This window comes from Myiozetetes cayanensis, unplaced genomic scaffold (assembly GCF_022539395.1).
Source record: "Myiozetetes cayanensis isolate MyiCay16 unplaced genomic scaffold, myiCay2020 scf9, whole genome shotgun sequence".
Lineage (NCBI taxonomy): Eukaryota > Metazoa > Chordata > Aves > Passeriformes > Tyrannidae > Myiozetetes > Myiozetetes cayanensis.
Window position 1 is genome coordinate 19,883,092 of NW_026088185.1, and position 27,781 is coordinate 19,910,872.

Consider the following 27,781-nt stretch of genomic DNA (forward strand, 5'->3'; position numbering starts at 1 on the left):
TGGAGGGTAGTAAACAAGTATGTGAATGTTTCTTAGTCTTTTTTGTTGTAACTTATGCAAGTTTTAGTTGTGTGGACACTGAAAGCTTGAGGTGTTTATGGATTGTCAGAAATGCACTTTACTGAGTCTCACAAAACTGATGAAGAAAGAGTATAGCCATATAACTTCTGGAGACTTGCTCCATTTATTGAGACCTAACCTTCATCTCTTATATTATGTTTTTAAACATTTGTGTTCATAAGCCTGCTGCAGTCTAGGATTATTTTTTTTTAATGCTAGTATTAATCCTCTTCTGTGGTGATACTGTCTGGTAGATTGTCTGGAGACAAGCTCTAATACATTTACCTCAGGGTTTCTGAGCAGGCAAACTGCACAATACCCTGCTTTGACTATGGGAACAAACACAGATCTTAGCTCTTGTGCTTATTTTTCATTTTGTCCCTTTTTGCTGATCATGATTTTCTGTACGCTTCACTTTCCTTCATGTGAGGCAGTTCAATAGACTGGTCTTCCATAGATCCCATGCTGCACGTTCAGGATACTGTTTATAGAGCACAAATTTGGTTTAGAAAAAGACACAATGCTGTATATTTCCAGTTGTACGTATTTGAAGTATTTTAGCAATTAAGCTGTTGGTATTATTATATATAAGCTTATCTAAGTAAAATCTTGAATGAATATTTATGTTTTGCAGTCATGCTGCAAGGCTTATGAATACATGGGATACATAATGGAAAAGGAACAAGCATATAAGGATGCAGCAATAAATTATGAGATGGCCTGGAAATATGGAAACCAAACAAACCCAACAGTAGGTATGTGTATATATAACCCATAAGTATGATTTTGGGTACTACAGTAGGAATGAAACAACTACCCCTTACTGGAAAGATTGCTTTTAATTTTCAATAGAAATAGAGTATCACTGCTTTTCCTCACTTAAAAACCAGAAATGTTTAAAGGTATACTAAACAGTCACTTGGAAAGCCTCCATGGCAAGAGGTAGCAGCTTTATGATACTTCAGAAGATTCTGCTTTCTGTTTTAGTACAAGGTTTGATCTGAAACAGTTTTAGTTTTCTATTTGTGAACAACTTCTCTATAAGTACAGCATTAATTTTTAATAATGTATTTATAGTAATCTACTATGTACTGTCTATATCAGAGAATCTTTTATAAGACATAATACATATGATGGTGGCGGGTCATTGATTAGATTATTTCATTTTGACGATCAAACAGATTATCTGTTTATATGGATCAGGTTTTATATACATGAGTAAGGATTTAAAAAATAAATTATTTTAAATGTCTTTAAATATATCTGTTTTAAAAAAGATGGCCAGCTGAAAACTTTGGGCACTAATCAAGTTCCAGTTTGTATGGTACATTGAAGTTTGCACTAAATTGCCACATATTTAGACTGCTTAAATGTAGGAAACCCGTTCTGAAATGGATACACAGGATAAAATGCCCTTTTTTTCTCAACATCTATAGTCTGTCCATGGGTCCCAAGGCAGGTGGTTGACACAAATTCTGTTCCATATTTTGGGATATGTTTATTGCCCCTCAGAAATGCATACTATTTCCAGTTTTTAATCTGTGGTCCTTTTTTGTGCCCTAATTTTTACTAGATGTTTCTATAGACTGAGTCACAAATATCTAGGCTAAAATATTACAGTTGTTCATCAAATAAAATGTATTAGAACAAAGTTTTATTAGTAAAAAGTTGTGATTTCCAGAGTACTTACTTGGTAGTGAGAATAAGTTCATAAATGAAAGATCTAAAATTTCAGATTTTGGAATTTGCATGCTTATAATGTGGGTTTTTTTCTTCTTCAGGCGTGGTCTCTGTCCAGGCTGATAAACTTGAGCTTTACCTGTTAGTTGAAAGTATCAGCCTGGCACGTTGCTATGTGACTTAGCTACTCCATGTGACTTTTTATATCAGTAGTCTGCTGACAGTGGAACAGAATAGCATTTTAAATCCCTGGTTTGTTATCCTGATTCTTTTTCCTTTTGTCCTTTAGTAACGGAATTACCTTTACAGAGGGACAGTGTATTGTAGGTCACAGTGAGAAACTCTGTGGGGTACCGCAGTAATTGAAAGAGGACAACCATTATGCTATTCTCTGTAGTAGCACATGCTCTCCAGAATAATGACTCCTTTTGATTCAGACAGAGCTATCAGTGTGTAAAGGATTTCTGTTTACTACTTGGAGTGATTTTCAGTAGAAATTTTGATCACTAGCGGGCTTATATGAGAGAACACTAGAAAACAAACATACTAACTTTAGAAACACAAGATGACCAAAATGAATTCAAATGTGATGTTTTTGTTACTCTATACAGAAACTGAAACTGTTGCCTTCCTCTCCCCCTGCACCCCTCTCCCCCCCATCTTTACTTACAGGATACAAGCTGGCTTTCAATTACCTGAAAGGGAAGAGATATGTTGATGCAATCCATGTTTGTCATAAGGTAGGATTTGCATATGTACTTCATAGTCTGTCTTCTCCAGCAATGTTCCTTTACATGGTGATCCTTGGTTTTTTGTTGAGTTTAAATTTCTAAAATACATAGCTTAATGTCAAAAAGGTGCCGTATTTAATAAGTTTGATTAAATTAAATACCCTCTACGTAATCTGATCTATCCTGAGCTCTATGGCCACCAGATAGATAAGATATAAAAGTGGCTGTCATATGTGAAAGGATATTCAAATGGCACCACATTCTTTTGGCCATGTGGTTGCAAGTTGGTCAATCCCTACAGAGGTATTAGCTGAAGAAGTTTAGTCAAATGGCATCAGAAGACACTCTTGGAATGTAACCTTAAAGTATTACCTTTGTATGGTCCAAACATAAGTAGAGCAGATGCAGAGTAAGAGGACAGGCTACTATTAAAGAAGCAGAGTGAACATTATGAATGAATAATTATTTGTAGTAATAATAAAAGAAATCACATTTATTCTTTTTGGGGGAAATCAAGATAACTAGAAAGGACATATTGAATGGAAGGATAAGAGAAAAGAGGGAATTGAAGGGAAGAAGATGAAGTAGATATAATATAGTGAGAAAGAGCCTAAGGGAGTGAAAACATAAAGGCAGAGAAAGTATATTTAAAACCTCAGAAATGTCTCCAGACATCCCTGTTCTGATGTGTTCTCAAGCCACCCAGAGGCTTAATCCTTTGACCCGTGTCTTTCACACCAAGATGACAGGACAGTGGAAAGGGAAGCGAAGTGTCTCTGATAGACCTGTTTTTGACCTCTGTGTGTGGTGGTCTCTAACCATAATGAAATATTGGTGCATTCTTAAACTGGTCATGTTGTTATTTTAGTTTTGGAATGTGTAAGCTCAGTGATGAGGGTTACAACCAAATACAGAGTTCTTTCCTTTTAGAAACAGAACTTTTGGGTTTTTTTGTCTTTTGACAGGTCCTTGGAGCACATCCAAACTATCCAAAGATTAGAAAGGAAATACTTGACAAGGCCCGTGCTTCACTAAGAACCTGAATGTTTGGGGTTTTTTATGACTCATGGACTTTTGTTTAATCAGACTTTGGAAGCTATGAATGAAATGCTGCAGTGACAGAGGCCATATCAGCACAAAAGTATTGTGAATATGATGAATTTAATTATATTAGAGATCTGAATTATTTCAGGAGAAGTCTGTAACCCTGAAAGAAATTGTTTTGTTTCTCATTCAGGAAAGAATTGTACTCCTATGTATGTTATATAAAGTGACCATAAAAAAGCGTTATCAGCATTATAAAATTGTTTTAAAGGTTGTATCTCAGTATTTTGTTTTGTTTATTTGAAATAGCATGCAAAATAACAACCTTATCTAGTGGAGATGCATTGTTAAGGTGCTGGATTTCAGTTTGTGTAAACCATTACTTTATAATTACAGTGTAATCTTTATTCTACAGGTGTATTTCTAAAAGTTATGGGGTCTTTTTTTCTACATATAATAAAGTCGTGCTTTATTTTTTTTTAATCTTGAAAAAACAGATATGTGCATTGTTCTCAGTGAAATATACATTTTTTAATGAAAATGTAATAGTTAAAATTAAAATCCTATGTAAATATTCAGTAAAGACTTTTATAGATCATGCAAGTCTTACATGGCATTTACTTTCTACTCACAGTGTCTGTTATCATTATCCATCTGTTAGATTTCTGTGAAATGTCCTTAATTTGCAGTGCTTAGTCTTTCAGCATTGTATGTGTAGACAATACAGTCATATGTGCAGAAATTAACACTCCATATTAATTAATGCACTCCATATATTAATCCATATAAACCACCTTTTTAGAGAAATAATTTTTATTAGAGGGGATTATGATTTTGTCTCGCATACAGAATATACCTGTGGATCTTTAAGGGACCAATAGCATGTCATGAGTGAGAGGAAGGAGAAGGATCACATTGTTTTCACTGATGCAGAATTTTTGAAAAAAATAATGCCTTACAAAACCTACTGTTGTACTGCTGCATTTGGTTTTCAAATAGCACTTTTTGTTGTATGTATCTTACTAGAAAAGTAATGTTTTGGCATGAAAAGGGAATTCTTAATGCTAGTGATTAAGTTTTATTTTATAAGCAATTTCAGTTTCCTCCTCAGCTGACTTCAGCTTCTCCTGTTGACATTGTGTAAAGTCACTTTCTCTGGTTTCTTTTTATGACAACTGAATGTTAAGGCTACAAAAGGGAGCCTGTTTATAATCTTTTTTAATCTTGCTTATCAATACCTGGGTGCTGTATCTTGGGTAACTTGATAGTCTTGTTTCCTGAATACATGGATGTGCATCACTTACAGAGTGATGCTGCCTGCTGGTGTTTGCAGTTTGTTTTAGAGTAAAAATAGGTGGGTTTATATTAATACATGCAAGATGTTTTCAAAAAAGGCAAGACATCTGCATCTACGTTTTTCTCATAAGATGGACATTAGCCCTTCATAAGATGGGTGTGACAGTTTAAGTCATGACAGTGATAAGATAAAGAAATTAGTTGATAGAAATTGAACTGAGACTTTCAGCTTTCTGTGGCTAACTTCTGGTGAAGAGTTTTATGATAAACCTACATGCAGGTAAAAGACTTCTAAATCCCCATTAGCTGTCTTGAGCATATATAGGCGCTGGTGTCTTTATAGATAAAGTCTTTAAAAGAAGAGTGTAAATGAGAGATATCTTTGGATTTCAATTAAAAAAAAAGGTGGCTGTAAGTAGTCCTTCAGAGAAAATCTTGCTTTAATATAGTATTCTCGGAAGAAATTAGTGTCCTTTCCATATCCCTTTTGGTTTACACAAGCCAATTTAAGTTTTTCCATGCTTACCTTTTTTTTTTTTTACTTTCTCTGCAGAAGGAGTGGCTTTGGGCCATTTCTCTTTACTGCAACTAATTGAAAGTGTTAATTCAGCTTTCTCTCTGCTTTTACAGTTTCTTATTTTAAAAAATGCATGTTCTGGTGGTTTGGTGGGGGGTTATAGCCCTTTTCTTAATAAATGGGTTTGAATGGAAGAGACTTCTGGGATGGAGGGGAGTCAGTAATGCTAATTTCAAAGCACTGCACTCTTTAGTGTGATGTTGCTTAGCAACCCATCTTCCAGTTTTGCCTTTGATGAATAAAAGAGGAGAGTGAAGCTCTGGTTTCTATTGATTCATTCACTGAAACTGAAAATCTAAGCATCTTGTAGCTATGGTAACATAAGCCATAGGTGTCTCTTCCTCTTCTCTCTTGCCCCCCTTTTACTTGCAGGTAGAGAAGGCCTAGAATATATTCTGGAGAGTATGTAAAGACTGTTGATAACTGTTCTAAATAATAATTCTTTTTTAATTTGGCGCTGCTTTTCTCACATTTGTACCAATACCATAGAGGATGGTCTAGGAAGTATCGTTAGGCAAAGTAATTGATATGAGTAGCTAAAAATAACTAGTAAGACTCTAAAATACAACTAGAGTAAAAGGAATTTGAAAGCTTTTTCCCATTTTTGGACTAGGTTTTACTACTGCAAATAATTTCTCAAATGTAGTGTAGCTACAGCAGTTTTTAGAAAGGCTATAGACTTTCTAAAATCAGGCAGCTCTGGTTTAGTAAACTAAACTTTAATCTCATTATTCATTAGATGAGTGAGTAGTTTATTTACAAACACAATACTTTAAATGGAGTTTGTAACATTAGAGAATTTGCTGAAAATTTTCTGAACTAATTATCTTTGAAATTGGTCCAGGAGACATTTCAGGGAAGTCTCAATAGTGGGAGTAGATTCTGGCTCTTCAGAAGCTGATGATAGAGAGCTCATTAGTGTGTTCCATATACAATGCTGAACAGGGAGAAAAGAAATTAAGGAAGTATTTCATTAGCAAGTAGTTCTCCATCAGCTTGTGACTATGCCACTTTTCAAAGATCACAACAGTGATTTCGCTACCTGGCTTTATTTGCTCAGTGGTTTTACCTCTTGCTTCATCTTGCAATGAAATCAGAACCCTTTGTTGTTTGAAACATTGACCTGCCTTAAAATGTTGAGAATTGGACCATTACGGCAAAAATCACATGCTTTTATCTTTGCCCTGTTGTTGCTAATTATGTGACATGGTGCTTGCTAGAAAAGGAGCTAAGTGAACTGTCTGAGTCTTGTTCTGAAGTTATTTTTTGTTGTTGTTCTTGATGTTTGGTTGGGATTGTGGTGGTTTGTTTTTTGTTTTGTTTTGTTTTTTTTAGGAGTCATTATGCCTGTTAATGCAGGCTTTATTCTGGAAAACAGCATCTTTTGAAATGTTCACACTAGAAATTTGCCTTTAATTATGTGCTATTAAAGTTGAATAGCTGTGTGTGTTTCAGGTGATACAGCTACAGTTCAGGCCTCAATTTTCAAAGGCGTAAGGAAGGATTTTAACAAGCTATAAATACCAGAACACATTAATTGTGATAGATGCTGGTTTAAATTTTATTAAGTGTTCCTGGGCAATATTAATTAATTTGTAAAAAACCTGGTATTGACATTTTTGTTACTGCTATAGAATCAGTATAACTACTGCCAATTGCCCATGTAGTTGCTGAGCTTATGTCATGTTACCTGCAGTTCAGCAGTGAGAGAATGAAGCTTTGAAGTCCTGGGCTGGGACAGTGATTTGAGAATAGGAAGAAGGGAAAGCTCTACACTCCATTAAGGGAGTGCAAATAGTACTTTATTCTTTTTTTTTCTCCCGTAAATTAAACCATGCTTCAATAGAGAAGAGATTTTGCATCTGTCTCTCAGGGAAAGCGCATTGTGAAGAGAGGGAGCTCAGTGTGATATCCCTTCTCCGATCTGTGATCTCACCTCTGAGGGATTTTGTGTTCTGTTTCCCAGCAACATGAGCTGGGGAGCGCTTGGTCAACCACGTCTTGCACCACATCGCGCTTCGGTGGCTGAAGCAAGACCTGCAGCCCCCGCCGTGACGCTCGAACTGCGCTCCGCGGTTCGGACGGTGACGCGCGCACCGCTGCGGGGCGCGTTGTGTCACTGTGCCAAAAGGGCCGCGTCCCGAGGGAGCGAGAGGAGAACAAGGGAGCGGGGAAGGGGCTTGTGGCGGGCGGCCCCCGCTCCCGCACCCCTCCCGCCGCCCTTGTCCTTCACGGCCCTCACACCGCCCCCTCCCCGCCGGCGGCGCCTCGCGCACCTGGCGCCAGGTGAGGGCGGGGCGCGGGCGCGCAGGCGCGAGCCGCTGGCGCGCACCTGGCGGGCGCGGGGCGGAAGCCGCAGAGCCCGCCCGGCTCCGGCCTCCCGGGGCTCCCGGTGATCCCGGTGATCCCGGTGCCCGCGGCCGCTCGCGCGGCAGCGCCTTCGCCTTCCTCCCGCCGGACGAGGTGAGTGGGGCAGTTGCGGGAGCCCCCGCGCGGCTCCGCTCCCCCTTGGCCTCTCCGCGGGCTGTGGCCGGCGGCGGGGCAGCGCCTGGTGCCGCTTCGCGTCCGTTCGCCGCCGCTTGTGCGGGCGCGGGGCTCGGCGGGCGGGCGAGCGGGCGGGCGGGAGCCGTGACGCGAGGGAGCGGTCCCGGGGCGGCAGCGGTCCCGGGGCGGGCGCGGGGCTGGGGCTGGGGCTGCCCCGGGGTGCCCCCTCAGGCGCCCCTCGGCGCGCACTCCCCACGCGCGGTGCCCTCGGAGCCCCCCGAGGCCGCAGCGCCGGGGCCCTTCCCTGGAACGGCCCAGCCCAGCCCTGCGAGCCCTGCCCGGGGCCGGGACAGCCCCGCCAGCCCCGCTCCGGGACAGCGGGGAGTGGGCGAGGAGCCCAGGCTGCTGCCCGGGCAAACGGGTCTCCGGGGAGCGCCGGGCGGATGCGCTGGAGGTATTGACCGAGGGAGGTGTCTCCTGCCACGTACGGATCCCGCCCAAGGGTTTGCCCACAGTACCGCATTCATTCCAGAGCAGCAGGGTGGTAGTTTCATTGTGTACATTGCCAGCTAACTCTAGGATAGTTCATCCTGCACGAAGCGCTTTTGAAAAGTTACCAGATTGCCTCTTTTCCCCGGCACTTTGTTAGTCTTCTACACAGCGAGTGGCAATACTTCGAGAATATTTTCTGGGGTCTGGAGATAGGGGAAGTGTATTTTAACATTAATAACCTTAGTGCCATGGATTTTTATTTTTTTTTTTAACTTTGTGTAAAGTATTCTTGCACAAAGAAGAATTTATGGATAAACTTTTTCATTTGTTAAATAAAAAAATCTTACTGTAAATATGAATGTTATATACACATCTCAGTAGTACTTTACATGTTAGTTTTCTGTAACAAAACAAACTCTTTTGTTTAAAAAAATACAAATTACATTGATCTACTCAGTTTTGACTAAAGCCAGTGTTAACGCTGCTGAGCTGACAGAGTTAAAGACTGAGACAAAACAGCCAACTTTATGGGGTTTGGTTTCCTTTTTTAGCTAGGTTTGCTCAGTGGTCTGGTCAGTTTGGCATCTGCTACTGTCATCTAAAGGCTTCTCAATAACAGAGCAAAGTAAAAATTAAGTTGGTTACAGAGAGCCTGAATTACTGTTTTTGTTGCACTGTGGGAAGGAGCAGAAGACCAGTTTTCCTTGTAATTGCTATTGCCACTTAACTTTGCGCCTTTTTGGGGGCTGGGTAGTTACCAGAGGCAACCCAGGATATCTTGACCTCTGTTAAAATAAGAACAAGATATAATTGCCCTTTCTGTGACATTCCCCCAGAGTCTGTAGCTCCAGGTGACATATCATGCTGCTTTGACATGGTTTTTTTTGCTGTGTGTAAGTTTTGCTGCCTGGTTGATGTGTTCCAAGAGCTGTATCTAGTGCAGGCTTTCCCCTTTCTTTGGAATCAGTGTTGAGAATCACGTTCATGGTATGAACTGTTGCTCAGTTGCCTGCCAGCACTGATGAGTTTCTCATCCCAATCTGCTCATTGCTGATTTTGATTTGAAAGTGGCTCAAGTTTCTAGGCCAAGAAGTGCTAGGTTTTGTCCATTCATGTAAAGCATGAATTTATTCACTTGCTGTTACCACTGATTTTTTTCCTAACACTCACTGATATCATGTGCCATGGGCAATAGTTCATCTGACAAACAGAGAAATCATATCACAAAACTACTGACAGTGACTTCACAATTCCATAGTCAAATGATTAACTTGAGGGCACTAAGGTTATTCAGCAGTGAAATGTAGCTGGAAAATAAACACTGAAGTGGGAAGAGCAGGAAAGCAAAGACACCTTTGGGAGATTCTGACAAAGATTAGTTTAGCAGTCACTGACCCAATAAATCTCAGTAAATCTCCCATGAGGAGACTCTCTTTACTTTACACTTATCACTTCGGCAAGAGTTTAAGGCCAGTTGGAAAACTGTGATTTCAAGACCTGCACTTGATACTCCAATGCTTTTGTTATCTTAGAAGCATTACTACAATCAGGAAAACAAATAAAGTTCCCTTGGTTATTATCCAGACATTATCTTCTGGTGCTTAAATGACAATCAAACACTAATCCTTCTAAGATAAAACAGCACTTTACAGCTGCTATCATGCTCACTTGTCATAACGGCATTTTTAGGGACAGTCTAAAATTATTTTAACAGAGGCCCAAACGAATCTCACCCAGAAAAAAAAGGTAAGATACGGAGTTGAGTGAAATTTAAATTTACATATCCCAGGTCTTTACCTCATATACAGTCCCATGTCTGTAAAAATAAAACATAAATATTTTTAGAGTATACGGTTACTGTATATTTTTAATATGCTATTGGTTGTCAGAGAGAACTGCCTATCATATACAGTATTTGGCTGTAGAAAATAGTGTTAGTGCTCATTTTGAAAGACCATGTGATAGTTTGAATTTGAAACACTTCCATTAGAATACATAGAAAGTTTGGTGATGATTTTTGGGGGTTTTTTTCCCCATTTTTTTTTTGATCTCAAAGAAACTGCTGAAGGAGATAATTGACCACTGGTATTCCAGCAAGTTGTTTCAGTGCTGCTGTTGCTCAGAATTTCTTCAGCCTTCTGTGTGATCATCCATTTACAGCTTCTCATTTCTGTGTAATAATCAGTGTGGCAGATTACATCCAGCATTTGCTAGAATAATTTGTGCTCTCAGTGTTTCTAAAAGAAAGGCTCAGGAACTGAATACATTCAGTATTCCTCCTTCAATTTTTTTTGAGGAGGAGAACCACATTTCCAGTGGCTGAGCTTCAAAGAATGTACCCCGAGGAACAGCACCTGGGGCTTGTGAATCTCTGTTTCTTTTAGGTATGTGTACCCTATCTAGGAGTGTGTTCTTAGTGGAACAGATAAGCAATTGTCTTTTGTTGCAATTGTGGAGATAGAAACTAGTCGGCTGATTCTGTTTCTCCTTTTTGCATATGAAGCTATAGTCTTTCACTTCTCTACAGCTCATTTTATTATTTGTTTATTTAGGTCAAGGGCTAATATGCTTGTAAACAGTAGCATAGTTTGCTGGACTGAAGCAACTTTTTTAATTTTCCCTGATTTCTGAAGTGCTTTTGAATGTTTTTGATTGTATGAAGAGCCTTCATATTCCATGTTAAGGTAAACGTGTATGAAAAGTTCACTCCAAATTGGATGTTTCTTAGTCTGTCACAAAAGGTGCTTGTGTGAATGGGTGTTTCTCTAGGATGTACTTCCAGGAAGTGGAGACGGTTCTGTTCAGTGATTTATTTATTTTTTTTGCTGGTAGAAAAACCCTACCATTTCCATGGTGGTAGAAGATGAAAATATAATATACCAAACTGATTATTTCAGTAACTAATGTTTTAGTAATATCTACATTGATATTCATACAAAAAAACCTGTCTGGAATGTTAGATTCAGAAATACCAGTGATGAAAGTAGCACTTCTTACAGGTAAAGTATCCTGAAGTATCTTTGTCAGAGTTTTGCTAATTTGGAGAGGACGGTTGATCATGAGTGTCAGGTCTTGTTTTTCCTAAAGAATTTGCTGTGTTTCTATTCACACACCCACCTTCTGATTAAAGGGACATTAGGGTTTGATGAAGGGATTGTATACATTGATAACAAAGGAAAATAAATAAGCTGTAATTACAGAGGAATTAGAATAAGTTGAAGCAAAGTTATGTAGTTAAATAGTTTTGATTAGAATAGTTCTGAAGCATTTTTCCTATTTTCCCTTTTTTAGTTTTTTTTAAGTATTTTTAGTATTTTTTTACTTAGTGGTTTTTTTAGGGGTTTTTATGTTCTATAAGCAGCATTGTCAGGAAACATTTGAAACCTGTGTAATATTAAGATTTAAAAAGAAGTAGATTTTAAAATAGTTTTATTAAAAACTGTGGTCAAGTGTATTGTTGATACTAACCTCAATAAATTTTGCCTCACTGGCATGGTCTGAAAGAACTTCTGTTGATTTGGTTTATATTGACACTTTCATTTTTTTATACAAAAACATTATTGTCTGCAATGTTGTTCAGACCAGGCTAACAAAAAAAGCAGAGTTGTCTCCACGTTGGCTACAGCAGGGAGGCTTTCTTCTAAGTAAGAGATTTTGCAGACAGTCTGACATCAGTGTTAGTGGGTGGCATAATGTAACATAGACTGCATTGAATTCACACACTACCCATGTGATGTGGTTTGAAGCAGTGTGGCAGCTGCTTTTTGGCACTTTTAGAAGACTTTTGTAGTACATATTAGTTTTCTGGTTATTTTCTTCTTAAAAAAAAAAAAAAAACAAACACCCCCCTTCCCCCCCCCAAAACTTCTAATGTTTAAGGCTAGTTATTTCAAAGTGCTTTAAGAATCCAGACTGCTATTAGTGAAAATAACACTAATGAATAGAAGATTAAACACTTTGCTAAACAGTCACCCCAGGGAGTTTAATCATGCCACATAGTTCTTCAGCGTGTCCTGGAAGATTGAACGGTAGCTTGGTCTGTGTTTACTGACATCGCTGTGCGATGAAAATGTGAGAAGAATTTGTGGGGAATAAAGATTGTATTTCTGACTACAAAATTATCCTGGTAAAAACCCTAAGTAAGATACAGCTTTCATGGCAAAAGTTCTTCAGACAATGTAGCTTCTGTTCTGGAAAATGCTACTATTTTGTGCGACAGAGGGCTCTTCTCTAATTGTAAGCAATATCCCTGTCAGATATTTTGTTAACAAAACTGCACTCAGCATTTGTCTGTATCAGAAGGTTTTGCTGTATGTTTGTGGCAAATGACCCTCTGTCTACTTCATCTCTGCTGCACATGCTGTCCCAAAGCTGTCACTCGATCCTTCCTGTAAAAAAGAAACATCACTTGCACTTGTTCCTGTGCACGTCCTGCCTGCCATGTGTGCTGCTGCAGTGTTCTTATCCACACTGAAACGGTTTGTTGCTGTCTGCCACAATACACCTAACACAGGTGAGTTGTCTTTTCATTTCTAGGGACAGACACCTTTCCCCTGAGTGTTGTGGCAGCCTGCTGTAGTTAGACCTGAGCAGCCAAGACAGATGTATCCAATAAAAGGAAATATGTTGTCAAAGAGACGTCCAAGTGTGTGCAAATAACAGTGAATGTAGTAACACAGTACAACAACTGCTGAATGACTTGCTCTTGGTTGCTCACTGTGGAGAGTACTTTAATGACTTATTTGTCTGGAGGCAGATGTATGCAAAACAGGCTGTGCAAGAAATATTCTGGATGAATTTTAGATTTTGGATTTATGGATATCTTAACTTGTGTTAACCACGAGAATTCCGAGGATTTGTATGTGCTTAATTTGTGCAGGAAATAGTCCCAAATGAAAACAACAAGATGTTTAGTTTATGGTTTTGGTAGAACGTACAAATATAGTTTTTATGTTTTGTAAAGATTAGGTTAGTGTTTCAGCATCAAAAGTCTGAAGTATGTCCTAAAAATCTGTGAAAGAAATATTCGGTATTTTCTAGTCCATTTTTCCTTTTTGTTGCTGGAGGCAATGAAGTAAATATAAAACTAGAAAAAGTAATGTCTTAGTGAGCATAAGGTAAGTAAGTCTGACTGTGTTAATTGAAGAACTGAAGATGTTTGGGAATCTGACACTTGCAACTTTAGCTCTGTAAAGTAGTTGTTAAAATAGTTAAAAGGTTTCTTTGGTACTTAGACAGGTAACAGGTACGTAGCCACACTGTATTGTTCCCTTTTGAATAGTCTTAGGCCAGCTCATTAAAACAAAATGAGACAGATGTAAATATTTAACTCAAATATTGATTAAGTTCTCCACTTAAAGCGTGATTTCAGTGTTATACAATCAATGTTGCTATATAGAATTAACTTTAACCTCACTTCTCTTGACATATCTTACACCATCATGTTCATTAAAGGTTAATCTTTTTCTTGCTATGAACAAACTTAAGTTTCTTTACGAAGAGGAAGAGGTCTAGAGGAAGCTGGAGAACATAATTTCATGTTTAATGAGATAAAAGAAATATGAGGACAACAATGTTTGGAAACCAGCTGACAAATGCTAATTCCCTCCCTCCTCATGTGCTTACCTGATTGACTATGCTTAATGACTGCTTATGAGATAAAGAAGTTTTCAAACTTCTCTTCTGACATTATGTACTTAAAATATATATATATATAAGGTGTTTTCCTTTTTTCCATTTGAGGAAGATATATTGCTTATTGATTTCTAAGCTTTAAGATATACTACTACCATATGTGCTTGTGCATGATGCACTGAGAAACAGTAATGTGATTTTGTTTCTGATGGTGTTACAAAAGCATTCCTGATTAGCAACCTGCAGAGGCTGTAGCCCATGCAATGACAGTCTTCTTGCTGGGTGCTAATCTGTACATATGGTCAGTGTTTTACATTGTATATAGCATTTTCATGGCAAGTTGGGGGGTGAGGATGACTGCACAGGTGGCCTCTGTGATAAGAGACCGGGGGCGCTGCTCCCCTTCCCCCCATTCTGGGCTGGACACAGCTGGTTCCAGACAGCTGTAAAATAGACCCACTGTTGGCCAAAGCTGAGCCACCCATGTAGCAGGTGGTGCCTCTGTGATGTGGTATTTCAGAAAGGGTAAAAAATGCTACACAGCAGCTGTGAGAAAGAGGAGTGAGAAAAATGTGAGACCCTGCAGAAACCAAGGTCAGTAAAGAAGGAGGAGACAGCATGCTCCAGCCACTGGAGCAGATATTCCCCCTGCAGCTCATGGAGAAGACTGTGGTGAAGAAGTATTTCTCTACAGCCCATGAAGAACCACCCCAGAGCAGGTATCCACACTGCAGCCTGTGCAAGACCCCATGCCAAAGCAGGTGGATATGCCCTGAAAAAAGCTGCAGCCTCTGGAGAGCCCAGGAGCAAGATTCTTGCCAGGAGTAAGATTCTGGCAGGAACTGTGACCAATGGATGGCCTAATGCTGGAGCAGTTTATGCTGAAGAACTGTACTACACAGAGAGAACCCATGTTGGAGCAGGGGAAAAGTGTGAAGGGGCAGGAGTGGTAGAGATGATATCTTACAAGCTGACCACAGCCCTTATTCTTCATCTCCTCTGCATCACTTGGGAGAAAGGAGACAGAAGAACTGGCAACAAAGGAGTGAAGCTGAGCCAGGGGACGTAGTTTGAGTCTTGGTTTCTCACCATCCTACTCTATTTTTAATTGGCAGTAAATTAAAATTCATCATTACAAGTCTTTCTTCCCTATGACAGTAACTGATAAGTAATCACACTGCCCTTAGCTCAACCCATGTGATTTGCCATGGTAGGGAGAAAATTCGTGCAGCCAAAGTTCAGTTGGAGTTGAAGCTGCCAGAAAGCTGGGGGACGACAAAAAGAGTTTTTCAAAAGCTGGTCGAGGGAAGGGATTGTCCTGCTCTGCTCTGCATTGGGGCAGCCTCACCTCGAATATTGTGGCAGTTTTGGATGCCACATAAGAAAGATTTTTGAGAGTATCCAAAGCTTTTCGAGAGGGCAGCGAAGGTGAAGGGCCCTGAGGAGAAGCTGTGTGAGGAGCAGCTGAAGGCACTTGGTCTGCTCAGCCTGGAGGAGACTGAGGGGAGACCTCATTGCAGTTACAACTTCCTTGTGAGGAGAAGAGGAGGGGCAGGCACTGATCTCTTCTCTGTGGGGACCAGTGACAGGACCTGAGGGAATGGCCTGAAGTTGTGTCAGCAAAGTTTTAGGTTTAATATTACATAGAGGTTCTTCCCCCAGAGGATGGTTGGGTAGTGGGAGAGGCTCCTCAGGGAAGTGGTCACAGCACCAAGCCTGACAAAGTTCAAGAAGTGTTTAGATGATACACTTGGGCACATGGTGTGACTCTTGGGGATGGTCCTGTGCTGGGCTAAGGGTTGGACTCAGTGATCCTTGTGGGTCCCTTCCAAATCAGCATATTCTGTGATTATTTTTTTACCACTGTCATGCTGAGGATGGAAGTGGAGAGAGTGGCTAGGTGGGTGTCTGGCAGCCAGTCAAAATCAACCCGCCAGATATGGTGAGAAAACAAGACATTTTTCAATCTTGCAGTTTGGTAAATTGGTTGCAATCCTTTCATCAGGAAAGAAAGTTTAATTCTTAGTCTTACAGTATATAGCTACTGGTATTGTAGTGCAACTTTTTCAGTACTAAAGAAAAATGGAAAAATAATATGTGAGTCAGAAGTGGACTGATTTTGTGGTTTTGTTTTGGTTTTCTTCTAAATTTTGTGAGTTGTGAAGCACATTTTTGGTACCTTTTAGTATCTCTGGCAATGATGTAATAAGCTCCCCTCTGCATTCTTTTAACAATAACTCTATGGTAAAAGTACTGTAGTTTGAATGTATGAGTTTATTAAGCTGACACAAGCTCTGAAATACAGTATAATGTGAAGAAATCCAGATGTTTAATTTCTCCTACAAATTCTTAAAGGAAACCAGGTAGAGTGGTGTTTTTTTTGTTTTGTTTTCTCTGACTTATGTCTCTTCCTGAGTATATGTTGTTATTATATATTAAGAAATGCAGAATCTACTTGTATTTCAAAGAAATAAATAGAAAAGCAGTTTTTCTCACTTTTGTGGTCAGTAGTTATCACATGGGAACTAACTGTGGCTTTTAGTTAGATGCTGTTTATTTCTTTTCTCGGATCACATATGTGCAATTTGGACAAAAATGAAGCTGTTTCTTGAATTCAGGCTGGTTTCTATATTTCCCCCTCTTGTAAACTGCCAGTTTTGCAGAGAGAATTTAATTCAAATCACTTAGATTTTTGTAGTCCTCAAATGTTTTTCATAGTTTCATCTTTGAAAGCCACTGAATATGGCTTTCACTTGTCTGTGAAAAAAAACGTGGCAGAGTTCCTGAAAGACGAGAACTCTTTGGCATGTTCTCATGATGAGCTGCAGCAGCACATGCCAGAAAATGCAGCACAGGTGAATGAAAAAATATACAGAATGATTACTTGATCCACAGGCTAAATTATCCTACTCCAATTTACCTGTATCAAGTCTGCATTGAACACGTATACTAGATAACTGAATGAATCTAAGAATTTCCCACTTGAAGTCTGATTGCTTAAGAGTGATCCTGAAGTAGATTTTTTTAAAAAATATTGGAAACTGTCAAATTGTTAAGATATGTTGATTGAGAAGTCTTTCCTGTCCTTGTATTTCACTTTTTGTGTGGCTCTCTCTTTAATGTGAACTTGAACCTATGTATTGATTCCACCTGTTTTTGTTCTATCCCATCACTGAACTAAAATTCACTACTTCTAGAAGAATTTAAACAACACTTTCTTCCAATTTTAAACAATCGAATTGAAAGAAAATGAATGTGAAGTATTGGCACTGTGTAGAAACAGTGTTTTATTCTTAGTGGTATGCCTGATTTCTGGTTCATCTATTTGAAGTGTATTTAAAAATAAAACCCAAAACAAAAAACAGGGAAAGGGCATTTTGGGTATCTTATAGATAGCTGTGATGATATTTAAGTGATGTAGCACACATAACATTTGACATTTGGGAGTTGTGAATTAAATCTTCCCCATTAATTTCTTGTGGCTTTACATTGTTGAATATACTAGATGCCTAAATTAATACTCTTTGGTTTAATTCACAGGTATTATAATTCCAAGAAATGCTGTGACCTGTTTGAAGAACACACTCACAGAAAGTTGTTGTGTGAAATTTTTTAAAACTAGAATGGCCTTGAAAAAAACACACAAACTATTCAAGACACTTTTTCACTGGAAACTTTGGAAGTTTAGCATTATTGTGTTTGTCTTTTTGGTATTTTTATTTTTATTGCAAAGAGAAGTGGGTGTTCAAGATTTTAAAGATGAAGCAGGAATTGAGCCAGTTGTTGGAAAGAAAAGTCATGTATTAGGTCTTGTGTTAAATGCTATGAACAATATCAAAGGTGCAAAGCCAAAAATGCAGATAAAAGCACCAGTTAGGCAAACTAAGGTTCCTGGAGAGAGACACTGTTTGCCAGGGCACTATACTGCAGTGGAACTAAAACCCTTTCTAGATCGACCCCTTCAAGATCCTAATGCTCCTGGAGCTTCTGGTAAAGCATTTAAAACCACCAACTTGAATTCAGAAGAACAGAAAGAAAAACAACTTGGAGAAGAGAAACACTGTTTTAATGCATTTGCAAGTGATAGGATTTCTTTACACCGAGACCTTGGACCAGACACTCGACCTCCTGAGTATGTTGAACTGTGTATGTCCTGATAGTTGAAAAACTTCTCAGAAATTTAGACTGCAAAGTGATTTGAGTTCAACATTAGGTGATAGTTTAGGAAAGTCTCCTAGCTATACATGATTGGCTGTACATAACAGCCTGCAGTGCCAAAGCCAGGAATGTTTAGAAAAGCTCATTTCTTTCATGGTTTTGAATTCAAAGTAACCATATTTAAATAAAGTTTTCTGCTTCTGCCTTTAAGCTAAAATTTCTGAGTAACTTTCAGGAAGCTTGCTAAGTTTTGCCTAGAAGAAAACTGAAAATGTGGTTTAAACTTTTTTCCAATTTAAACACCACCCCTTGTTTTTTTAGTATTCAATGTTAATAAAACCACCAACATAATTTAATAAATTAGGAAATTGTAAACTGTTGAATAAGGTAATGGAACATCTCAGCAGGGGTCTTGTAGTTTTGAAAAATTTTATTAATGTAGACTTAGGACTTGGATAGAGTGGATTTTGGTTATGAGCAGTCTCTCAGTGTCAGATTACATGTTGTCAACCATCTGTGCCAGGAGTGACTGAACTTATCGAGCTGCTGCTGGTACCTGTGGTGCAGCTCCCCATAACCTTTGCTAGAGCATGACTGGTGAGCATAACTGTGTATTTTGTGAGGCAATGGCTGTGGTTATACTACCTTGGAGTAATAACCTCCAGTCTCTAAAGCTGACAGGTGGAAAACAGTAAGTGTGTATTTAATGTCCATAGTTATAAAGCTTTGTACTAGAAAGAGAAGGGTTTCTTTTAAGAGCTTGAGTCAAAAAACTGTTGTCCGTTTTGTAACACCTGACACTTTATCTGTAGATGTATTGAACAAAAGTTCAAGCGTTGCCCACCGCTGCCAACCACAAGTATTATAATAGTTTTTCATAATGAAGCATGGTCTACTCTGCTCAGAACTGTTCACAGTGTGATGTACACATCTCCTGCCATTCTGCTAAAGGAGATTATTTTGGTGGACGATGCCAGTGTAGATGGTAAGAAGTCTCTCTATTTTCACTTCTTTTTTTTTTTTTGATAAATTGCTTAAGAGGATATAATTTGTATAATGGTATTCTGGTTTGCTTCTTTCTTTTTCTTTAAAATACAAAGTAGCCCTCCCTCATCTTTTTTTTTTCACAGTGTAGTCAATATGAAATTCTTGTTCTCTAAAAGTTTTTAAACCCCATTTCTAGATTTTCCAATGCTAGTGCTACTTTAACTGCATAACTGGTTGCATGACAAGTAGCTTTGTAGTCTGTGCTTCAAACCAGTTGCAATTTATAGATCAAAGTATCCAATTACAAATTGACCAATACTTGTGGCAATTTGCATTTTATCATGCTGATTGTCTTTATGCAAATTAATTACATTAATATGAAGGGAAATGTCTTTACTAGAACGTAAAATTATTTATTGGAAAAATAATCTTCAGTACTCCAGCTGACTCTCAAACATAATCAACTGTATACTGAGTGTGAACACAAATGCAAGTTCAAAAAACTTTATATGCTTAACTTTAGAGGAACATGTCTTTACATATATGCTTCTATTAATCTATTTACACTTTTTTGCAAGTCTGTATTTAGTAACTGCACACTTGGACGTGAAATATGTTCATAGTACAGTTTAATACTAAGGACGGGCAAAGTATGGAAGATGATGTGGGATGTATAATGAGGGATGTGGGGTTGTTTCTCAAACCTTGAACATTTAAATAGTTCTCTATACGGCTTCTGTTGCTGTTGTAAACAGAGCCTTTGAAAACTGTAAATGTGCTATCATTAAGGAAAGAATTTGCATATTCTGCAGATAATGTAGGTATGTGATCCATTTGCTCTGAAAATGGAGGTTGAATTGGTATTCAAACTGTTAATGCTGCAGCAGAGATGTACTAGCATGTCCTTTCTCATTTAGAATATTTTTCGTGTTCCATCTCCTGTTCTCTGCCAGTCACCTCTTACTACACCCTACCTACAGCAAAACTCAGCCCCTAAAAATAACCTTCAGCAGTTTTGATGTTGAGGTAATTTCTGAGGTTTGTGAGTTGTTTACCTTGTTAGTTTAATAATGTAAAATTTTGGGCATTTATATACACTGAATATCCTAAAACTGATTCCTTGTTCCAGAATACCTGCACGATAAACTAGATGAATATGTGAAACAGTTCCAAATAGTTAAAGTAGTCCGTCAGAAGGAAAGAAAAGGTCTGATCACGGCACGGTTGTTGGGAGCTTCCGTAGCAACAGGAGAGACCCTTACCTTTCTGGATGCTCACTGTAAGTGTAACCTGTAACTATGCCAGGTCTGCTTTATAATGCTGTTCTCTTTGATTTGATGTTGCAGATATTTTATGAATTATAAGCATTTGCAATATGTCATCTTCCCTATTGCCGTTTCATATTCTTCAGAAGTATAATTAGCAATGCTGTTTAAAAGCTTGCTGGATGTGTTGAAAAATTCCCTGTGTAGTACTTTATAGCCAAGTAAAGATTCAGTGTTTGCTGCCATTGTGTCCACAGGTGAATGCTTTTATGGCTGGTTAGAGCCATTATTGGCAAGAATAGCTGAGAACCCTGTCGCTGTTGTAAGCCCTGACATTGCTTCGATAGATCTCAATACTTTTGAATTCAGTAAACCATCTCCTTACGGGCACAGCCATAACAGAGGAAATTTTGATTGGAGTTTGTCATTTGGATGGGAGTCTCTTCCTAAACATGAAAACAAAAGAAGAAAAGATGAAACCTATCCCATTAGGTAAACATTATTTGAATACTATTTAAATGCTTCTGTTTTCGTGGGGGTTTTGTTATGAACAGCAGTTTGTAAATAAACTTTCTTCAGATGAGTATAATCGGACATCTTAGTATCTTAGATGTTTTTTGTAATATTTTCTTTCAGAACCACATTTTAAAGCTTTCATAAAGATACGACCTTCTTAAGACAGTAATTGCTCTGCATTACCTTTTTTCTGTGTACACTGGGGATATAACAAGCAATTTCTATTGCTTATTATATTCCTAGCAGGAGGGGGCAGAGGAGGATTGTACGCAGGTTTTTTTCAGAGACAGTACCACAGATTCAGGCTTCTCTTTGATCATATTTGAAAGAATGACAAAATGGGTCAGAGCACCCAAATATTCTAGGCTGATACAGCAGTGCATTTGATGATCATTGTACCTGCTTTGGCCACAGACAGGTTACTGGTCTGTATGAGTAACAACTTTATTGATATCCTCCATACAGGGAAAATATGTTGGGAAAATATGACTGCTGTCTTTTATATCAGCAGTCATTAGTCTAAACTAGTTGTTAATAAATGGCAATAAAACTGTCAAATGAGTCTCCATGTGGGCAGATTTAATTGCTAGAGGTATTATCTATGCCAGGAAAATGCACCACTGCAATGAAACACTGACAAATTCATAGAAAATTCCTAGAACAGTTATAGCATGATTTTAAATCTATATTTAAAAAACCCTATGTATTTGAATCCTGTCTTCCTTCAATTTTGTTTTTGCAGAACACCTACTTTTGCTGGAGGTCTCTTTTCAATATCAAAAGACTACTTTGAACACATCGGAAGCTACGATGAAGAAATGGAAATATGGGGAGGTGAAAATATAGAAATGTCTTTCAGAGTAAGTTTAGCTCCTTAATTAACCATTGTCTCTATGCTGACAGTGTACAGGGGTTTTGAGGACAAATTAGTACTAGATCTTGACTTCTCTGCTGAATCAGCCAACTAGGATGTGGAAAAATGAATCACTGATTACCTATGAAGTAAAATACAAACTGAACTGATTTTAATTTTTTTAAGTGTTTTTAGGGTTGATAGCTGAAATTCATATTTTCAGAGTTTTCCTGACTAGGAAATTCTCTTACGGCATGCCTGACATATGTATTCTTACTAGTGGTTTGATGTTTTCTGGTGAACAGAAATATTGCTGAATTTTTTTCCACCCTCTTAATTCTGATTGCAGTGCACTTACACACTAAATGTTATTATTAGGTATGGCAATGTGGTGGACAGTTGGAGATCATGCCTTGCTCTGTTGTTGGCCATGTCTTTCGCAGCAAGAGTCCCCACACTTTCCCAAAAGGTACTCAAGTGATCACACGTAATCAAGTTCGCCTTGCAGAAGTGTGGATGGATGAATATAAAGAAATATTTTACCGAAGAAACACAGAGGCAGCAAAAATTGTGAAACAAGTAGGTGGTGGTGGTGGTATTAGAAATCACACTTGCTGCGTTGAAAGTTTTGGTGAGCAAAAGTTATTTATTGACAAAGTATGTAAGGATTCTAGATATTTTAATGAAAAGTCAGAGTTCAGTTTGTCTAATGCTGTAGCCCCAACAAACACGAAAAAACTAAAGTGGGTGGTGATAGTGTTGGAGTTTTATGGTGAGTTTTTCTGTTGGTGGGTTGTTTTATATGTTCTCCAAAGTCCTAGGTTGTTTGCATTGAGCAGATATGGGAACTACCAGAAGAGCATGAGAGAAACTACTGAGCATAGACAACGTAAACTAAATTATTTTTTAGAGTGAGAAACATAATGTCTTATTAGTCTTAAGTTGCTTAGTATTTTTACTTAAAAAGCAGGCTTTGTTGCTTTTTAACTGCAGAATAAAGCTTATTTGATGATGGATAACCATCCTATCTCTATCTGCTTATAAACTTCAGCTAATTTCAAGGGAGGCTGAGTTTTGGCTTATTAATTTTGTAAGTTTTTCTGTCAGTGAGAATCTAGAGTTCTCTTTGAGAAGCTACTTTTACTCCTTCAGGTGATAAATTTTCATGACTATCTAGTAGTACAGCATTAACAAGAAAAAAATCAACAAATGAAGCTTAAAACTTGCTTAATACTAGAACACAGAATATCATAGCTTTACATGTAAAAAGTTGATATTAGTAATTTTAATATATTTATCTTCCATCCTTCCTTACTTCCCCAACTCTAATAGAAAACATTTGGAGACATCTCAAAAAGACTTGATTTGAGACAGCGTCTGCAGTGTAAAAATTTTACCTGGTATCTCAGTAATGTTTATCCAGAAGCATATGTGCCAGACCTGAATCCCTTGTTTTCTGGATATGTAAGTTTAATTTTAATTATTTTCTATAGTCTTCATAATCCAGGAAGTTTGCTAATCTTTTGTGCTGTCTTAATCATAGCTTTTAGACTTTAGCTATCATTAACTGCTTTTAGAGTTTTCTGTCACTACTCTGGATAAAGAATCTCTTCTGCATACTTTGTTATTTGAATATTTTATGGCTTTGTCAATAGCTATGTAATTTTTATTTTTCATTCATGTGAATAGTCATTTTCCCTGCCAAATAACTTAAGACATTGCATTGCTGAAACTAAAAAAAAAACTAAAGTAATAATTCTTACCTTGAACATGAATGTTTAGCATGTATTTACAAATAAAACTTCTCCTTTATGTGTATCTGTTCAAACTTTAATTTGAATAACAGTAACATTGTTCACATTGTACACTAGTAGGTTAATCCATGTGTGACTCTGTAGTTATTAGGCTTTTAGTTAGAAAAGATTAACTGAGAGAACAGGATTTTTAGATTCAAGCATAGCAGAAAGTAAAAATGAACTAACAGCTGTAATTGTTGAACTAAAGGTTAGTTTTATATATGAGTGAGACAGTTTAATTTTTTATCACCCCCACTGAGCTTTTTTTATCCTGATAACACCCTTTCTTTAGTTAAAAAATATAGGAAACCACATGTGTCTGGATGTTGGTGAAAATAACCATGGTGGCAAACCACTGATTATGTATTCTTGTCATGGACTTGGAGGAAATCAGGTAAAATATTATATACATAATTTTTATGATCTCTCCTCTGTAGCATTACCATATAAAAGTTTTTAATTTATTTTAGTGAAATGGACTAATTTTTAATATTAAATATCTCTCCCCCATCTCTCTTTTTTTCCTTTTTTTTTCCTTAATAGTTAATTCCTATACATATTGTTAAAGGAAAATTGCATACCACTCTTAATGTTGTGTCCCACTTCTGATGTTTTAAATTCAGCATACAAATTCAGATTTCAAACACAGTTGCCCTGCTTCACTTGACCTGTCTTTTCTGTGCAAACCCTTTTTATCCTACCCTTATTCCTGTCCTGTAAGTGTTGTCTTCTTAATTCTTCCTTTCCTTATGCTTCCTCCTATTGCTTCTTTTCTCTGTCACCAGGACTCGCAGTGTCAAGGAAGATGTTGGTTGGAATCCGGCCAATGGGAGACCAAGTGTCCAGGCCTGAGCCACCTTCCCTATCATGCTTGCAGCCTCATAGTGCGAGGTCACAGTGGCCTACCCTGCACTGGCTAGTGCAAGGGAATAATGTGATCCCATTTGTTCAAGAGGAGCTCTCTTTGGTGCATAGCTCTTGGAGGCAGCAGTGGTTCTGTTCCTTCTACACTATACCTTGCAAGAGATGTGAGATACTGAATCCTTCAGTCACTACTGTAATAACAATAAAAGGAACATCTTCCCTGCCCAGAAGTGCACTCTGTTGCCTCTAAGAGTCAATAGAATTTAACAGCTCTAGATCCTTAATAACTGAACATTAGCAAAGGTTTTAAAGTTTTAGTTAGAATATAATTGTTATTTTGGGGGATGTTAAGGAGTTTTTTTCAACCTTAAAAGCCATCCATTGACAGCACTATGAAAATTCAGACACATAATCCTATAGTTAGTTGATACTTTCCTAATCCATTTTTGTGGGAGTTGGCACACTGTCTAGATTAGGAACTACCCTGTTATGTTAGCTTCTTACAGTATTGAACTTGGTTTTTTATTCTGTTGTGGATTAACACTATAATAGCCTTTTCACACTGTCACAGTCAGTAATTCAGGAACACTGCACTGAGACATTGTATTAAGAGATCTGCTGTATGCTTCTATTGTTCTCTCTCTCTAAGTTATCTTGGACTGTACTAAAACTCTATACTTTCAAGTGTTAATGTTTTTTGTTTTTCCTCCTGCCATAAATAACAGTCTGAAGCCCTTTAAATGCCAGCCTTCAGAGAACTTTAATATTGGTTTTGCTGGAAATGCTCAAGGAATGCATATTTGCTTACTTAACCCTTCTCATTACAATGCTCTGTTTTCAGTTGTTTTCTATCCTTTGCCAGGCTTTTTTCACTGTAGGCTGATATTTTCCATGTTACCTGTCATCTTTGTCTATATATTTGAGATGGCAGAAGGGAGTGGCAGATAGAACCTAATTGTCAGAGTTGTACATCAGTTGTATATTATTCTTCCTTTTTAGAATATTCTGGGACGGTGAACATGCCCATCTCAATATCCAAAATTAATGAGGTTTTAAACCGAGCTTTCAAGTCATATTTTTGGGGCGTGAAGAGACTTTGAAGTTCAAAAGATAAATCAGGACAGATTAAGTCAGATTACCAGATTAAGAGTAAATTATTATGTCTGAGAGCTGAGTGACTAAGCAGGTCACTCCTATCAGCACCTATTTCAGGGATTAATGTTGGTCACAGAGTCTTAAGAGGGAGATGCCTGTTTGTTCCTCAGTGCTATTCCCATTGCATCCAGTGAGGAGGTGATTGCTGACCAATTGGACAGATGGTTGAAAGCCACAAGGGAGTAACTGAGCCTGGTTTTAACAGTCAAAGAAAGATACAGTGCAGGCGGCTGACATGGAGCCAAGAAACAGGGGTAGTGGCATGTAATGATAGGAACTCTGCTGTTTAATGAGGGAGAAAAGGAAGAGACCAGGATGTTAGGGTAGGGCTTAGAGGGATAAAAGGACAGCAATGTCTCTTAACTGTTACAAGTAAATCCCTGTTAAGACCAGAATTATAGCCTAGAATTCCTGAGCCTTAACAGTACTGTGCTGTCAGGAAATCACGGTAAAATTAACTCACAAAATACATGCTTATATTACTTTTCTAATGGCTAGCTCACAAGAGAACATAACAGCATCCTATTGTTGACATTTATTGTTTAGATCAAGCAGAAAAAGTTGGCGCACAGCAATAATTATTGTTCCGTGTGACTTTTTTTTGTTTTGCTCTAAGAAAAGACAAAATCCAGCAACAGAATTGAATACAGATTTTTAAAGTTAAGAAATACCAAAATTTAAGTTATCTGTGCAACTATCTCTAGTCTTTGGTTGGCTTCCTTGAATTATATATAATCTGTGTGGGAGCACACAATGAGATATTGCATCATAATACATATGCAGCTAGAGTAATTTGCAATTTATACATGTAAATATTAATTAGCATTGCATTAGTATTAAAAAATCCTTTTAGCTTTGTAAACACTTTTAAAGTGTATGCTAAAACCCAAAAATTATTCTGTAGTCTCAAATTTTTTAATGAGAAAAGGCATTTATTACTTTGTATATGGGAACGTCAAAGATTTTAATACTTTTGCTTGGGTTTATTTACTGGATTTTTTTAAAATTATTTAAATAGTACTTTGAATATTCTGCACACCATGAAATTCGACATAACATTCAGAAGGAGCTTTGTCTACGTGCCTCTAAGGGACCTGTGCAGCTTCGAGAGTGCAGCTACAAAGGCCAGAAAACCTTCGCTGCTGGAGAGGAGCAGTGGCTGCACCAAAAGGTACGTGCAGTGAATTGGCATTTTTGTCAGTGATCTTTTTATATTATTTAATTTTAGATTTTCAGTAAAAATGAAAATGCCAACAAACCCAAACTCTGAAGCCAAAAAAGAGTAAGTTTAGTTTGGGCAGGAAACCGTAGGTAATTTCAGCTTTTCAGTTACCAGAACAAAGCTCGATTTCACTAGTAGGAGTGTCCCTTAAAAAACCAGTTTATATCCTTTTGTGTATATTTCTGGACATCCACCTGGAAGCCAATTTAGATGTTTTGTATCTTTTAAAATATTTTTAAAAATTTTTCTAACAAAACAAGTTGGCACCTGTGTACTACTTTTATTTATTTGCTAGCCCCCTCTGCACCATCTGTATGACCTTTAGCGATCAACCTGGGGGAAAACCAGTGGGGAAAACAGCATGCTCATTGTTTACTCTTTTTCTTCTTACTCACTTTAGGATCAAACTCTGTACAATGCAGCACTACATATGTGCCTTACAGGAAACGGAGAACATCCAAGTTTGGCATCCTGTAATCCATCAGATCCCTTCCAGAAATGGATCTTTGGCCAGAACAACTAAGATTTCATATTTATAGCCAGAAGCATTTATTAGAAGAGATGATCCATTCCGAACTGTGATCATATACTGCATTTTAAGTGATACTTTAAATGCAAAGTGTTTAAAGTTTCTTTTCCCTCTTAAGTTGGATATAAAAATGTGTCATTGGAGATTCATTCCCTAGGACTCTGCTATACCAAAGATAATTGAGATCCTGATTATATTTTGTTTACAATATTTCTATGATGAGACTTTGTACGTTGACCACTGATGTATGGATCCTATTAGTGCTCTTTCACCTTGGGGGCCATATGTATATTGTTTTTTCACATATATTGTAAGTACTTCTGAAGAAGACTAATTTTCTCTGTAGGGTTGTGAGAAATTATTGTCTACTGTCTAAAATCCAATACACTTTATATTTTTATGCTCAGTTGGTGGACTTTTTTTTAATAATTTACTTTA

General features: G+C 37.8%; 2 protein-coding genes across 5 annotated transcripts in view; both read left to right on the plus strand.

The window, feature by feature from the left end:
- TTC21B (tetratricopeptide repeat domain 21B) overlaps positions 1 to 3,785 on the plus strand; it is a 33,726-nt gene extending 29,941 nt beyond the window's left edge. The window contains 3 exon segments of the mRNA XM_050339958.1: positions 695 to 815; positions 2,413 to 2,480; positions 3,437 to 3,785. Of these exon segments, the coding sequence (XP_050195915.1) occupies positions 695 to 815; positions 2,413 to 2,480; positions 3,437 to 3,514 (267 nt within the window). The 3' untranslated portion in view covers positions 3,515 to 3,785.
- A 3,905-nt stretch (positions 3,786 to 7,690) lies between these two features.
- GALNT3 (polypeptide N-acetylgalactosaminyltransferase 3) lies at positions 7,691 to 27,749 on the plus strand. Of its 4 annotated transcripts, none has more exons than XM_050340017.1 (11): positions 7,691 to 7,851; positions 17,539 to 18,130; positions 18,969 to 19,141; positions 20,273 to 20,422; positions 20,642 to 20,900; positions 21,667 to 21,784; positions 22,156 to 22,356; positions 23,110 to 23,241; positions 23,866 to 23,967; positions 26,611 to 26,763; positions 27,215 to 27,749. In XM_050340017.1, exons 2-11 carry the CDS (start codon positions 17,622 to 17,624, stop codon positions 27,335 to 27,337), a joined length of 1,920 nt encoding a protein of 639 aa, XP_050195974.1. In that variant the 5' UTR covers positions 7,691 to 7,851; positions 17,539 to 17,621; the 3' UTR covers positions 27,338 to 27,749. The 4 variants fall into 4 exon arrangements, with proteins under 4 accessions (XP_050195974.1, XP_050195976.1, XP_050195977.1 ...); XM_050340019.1 differs by having other exon boundaries at positions 20,666 to 20,900; XM_050340020.1 differs by lacking the exons at positions 26,611 to 26,763; positions 27,215 to 27,749 and adding an exon at positions 24,359 to 26,580.
- Positions 27,750 to 27,781: the final 32 nt, after the last annotated feature.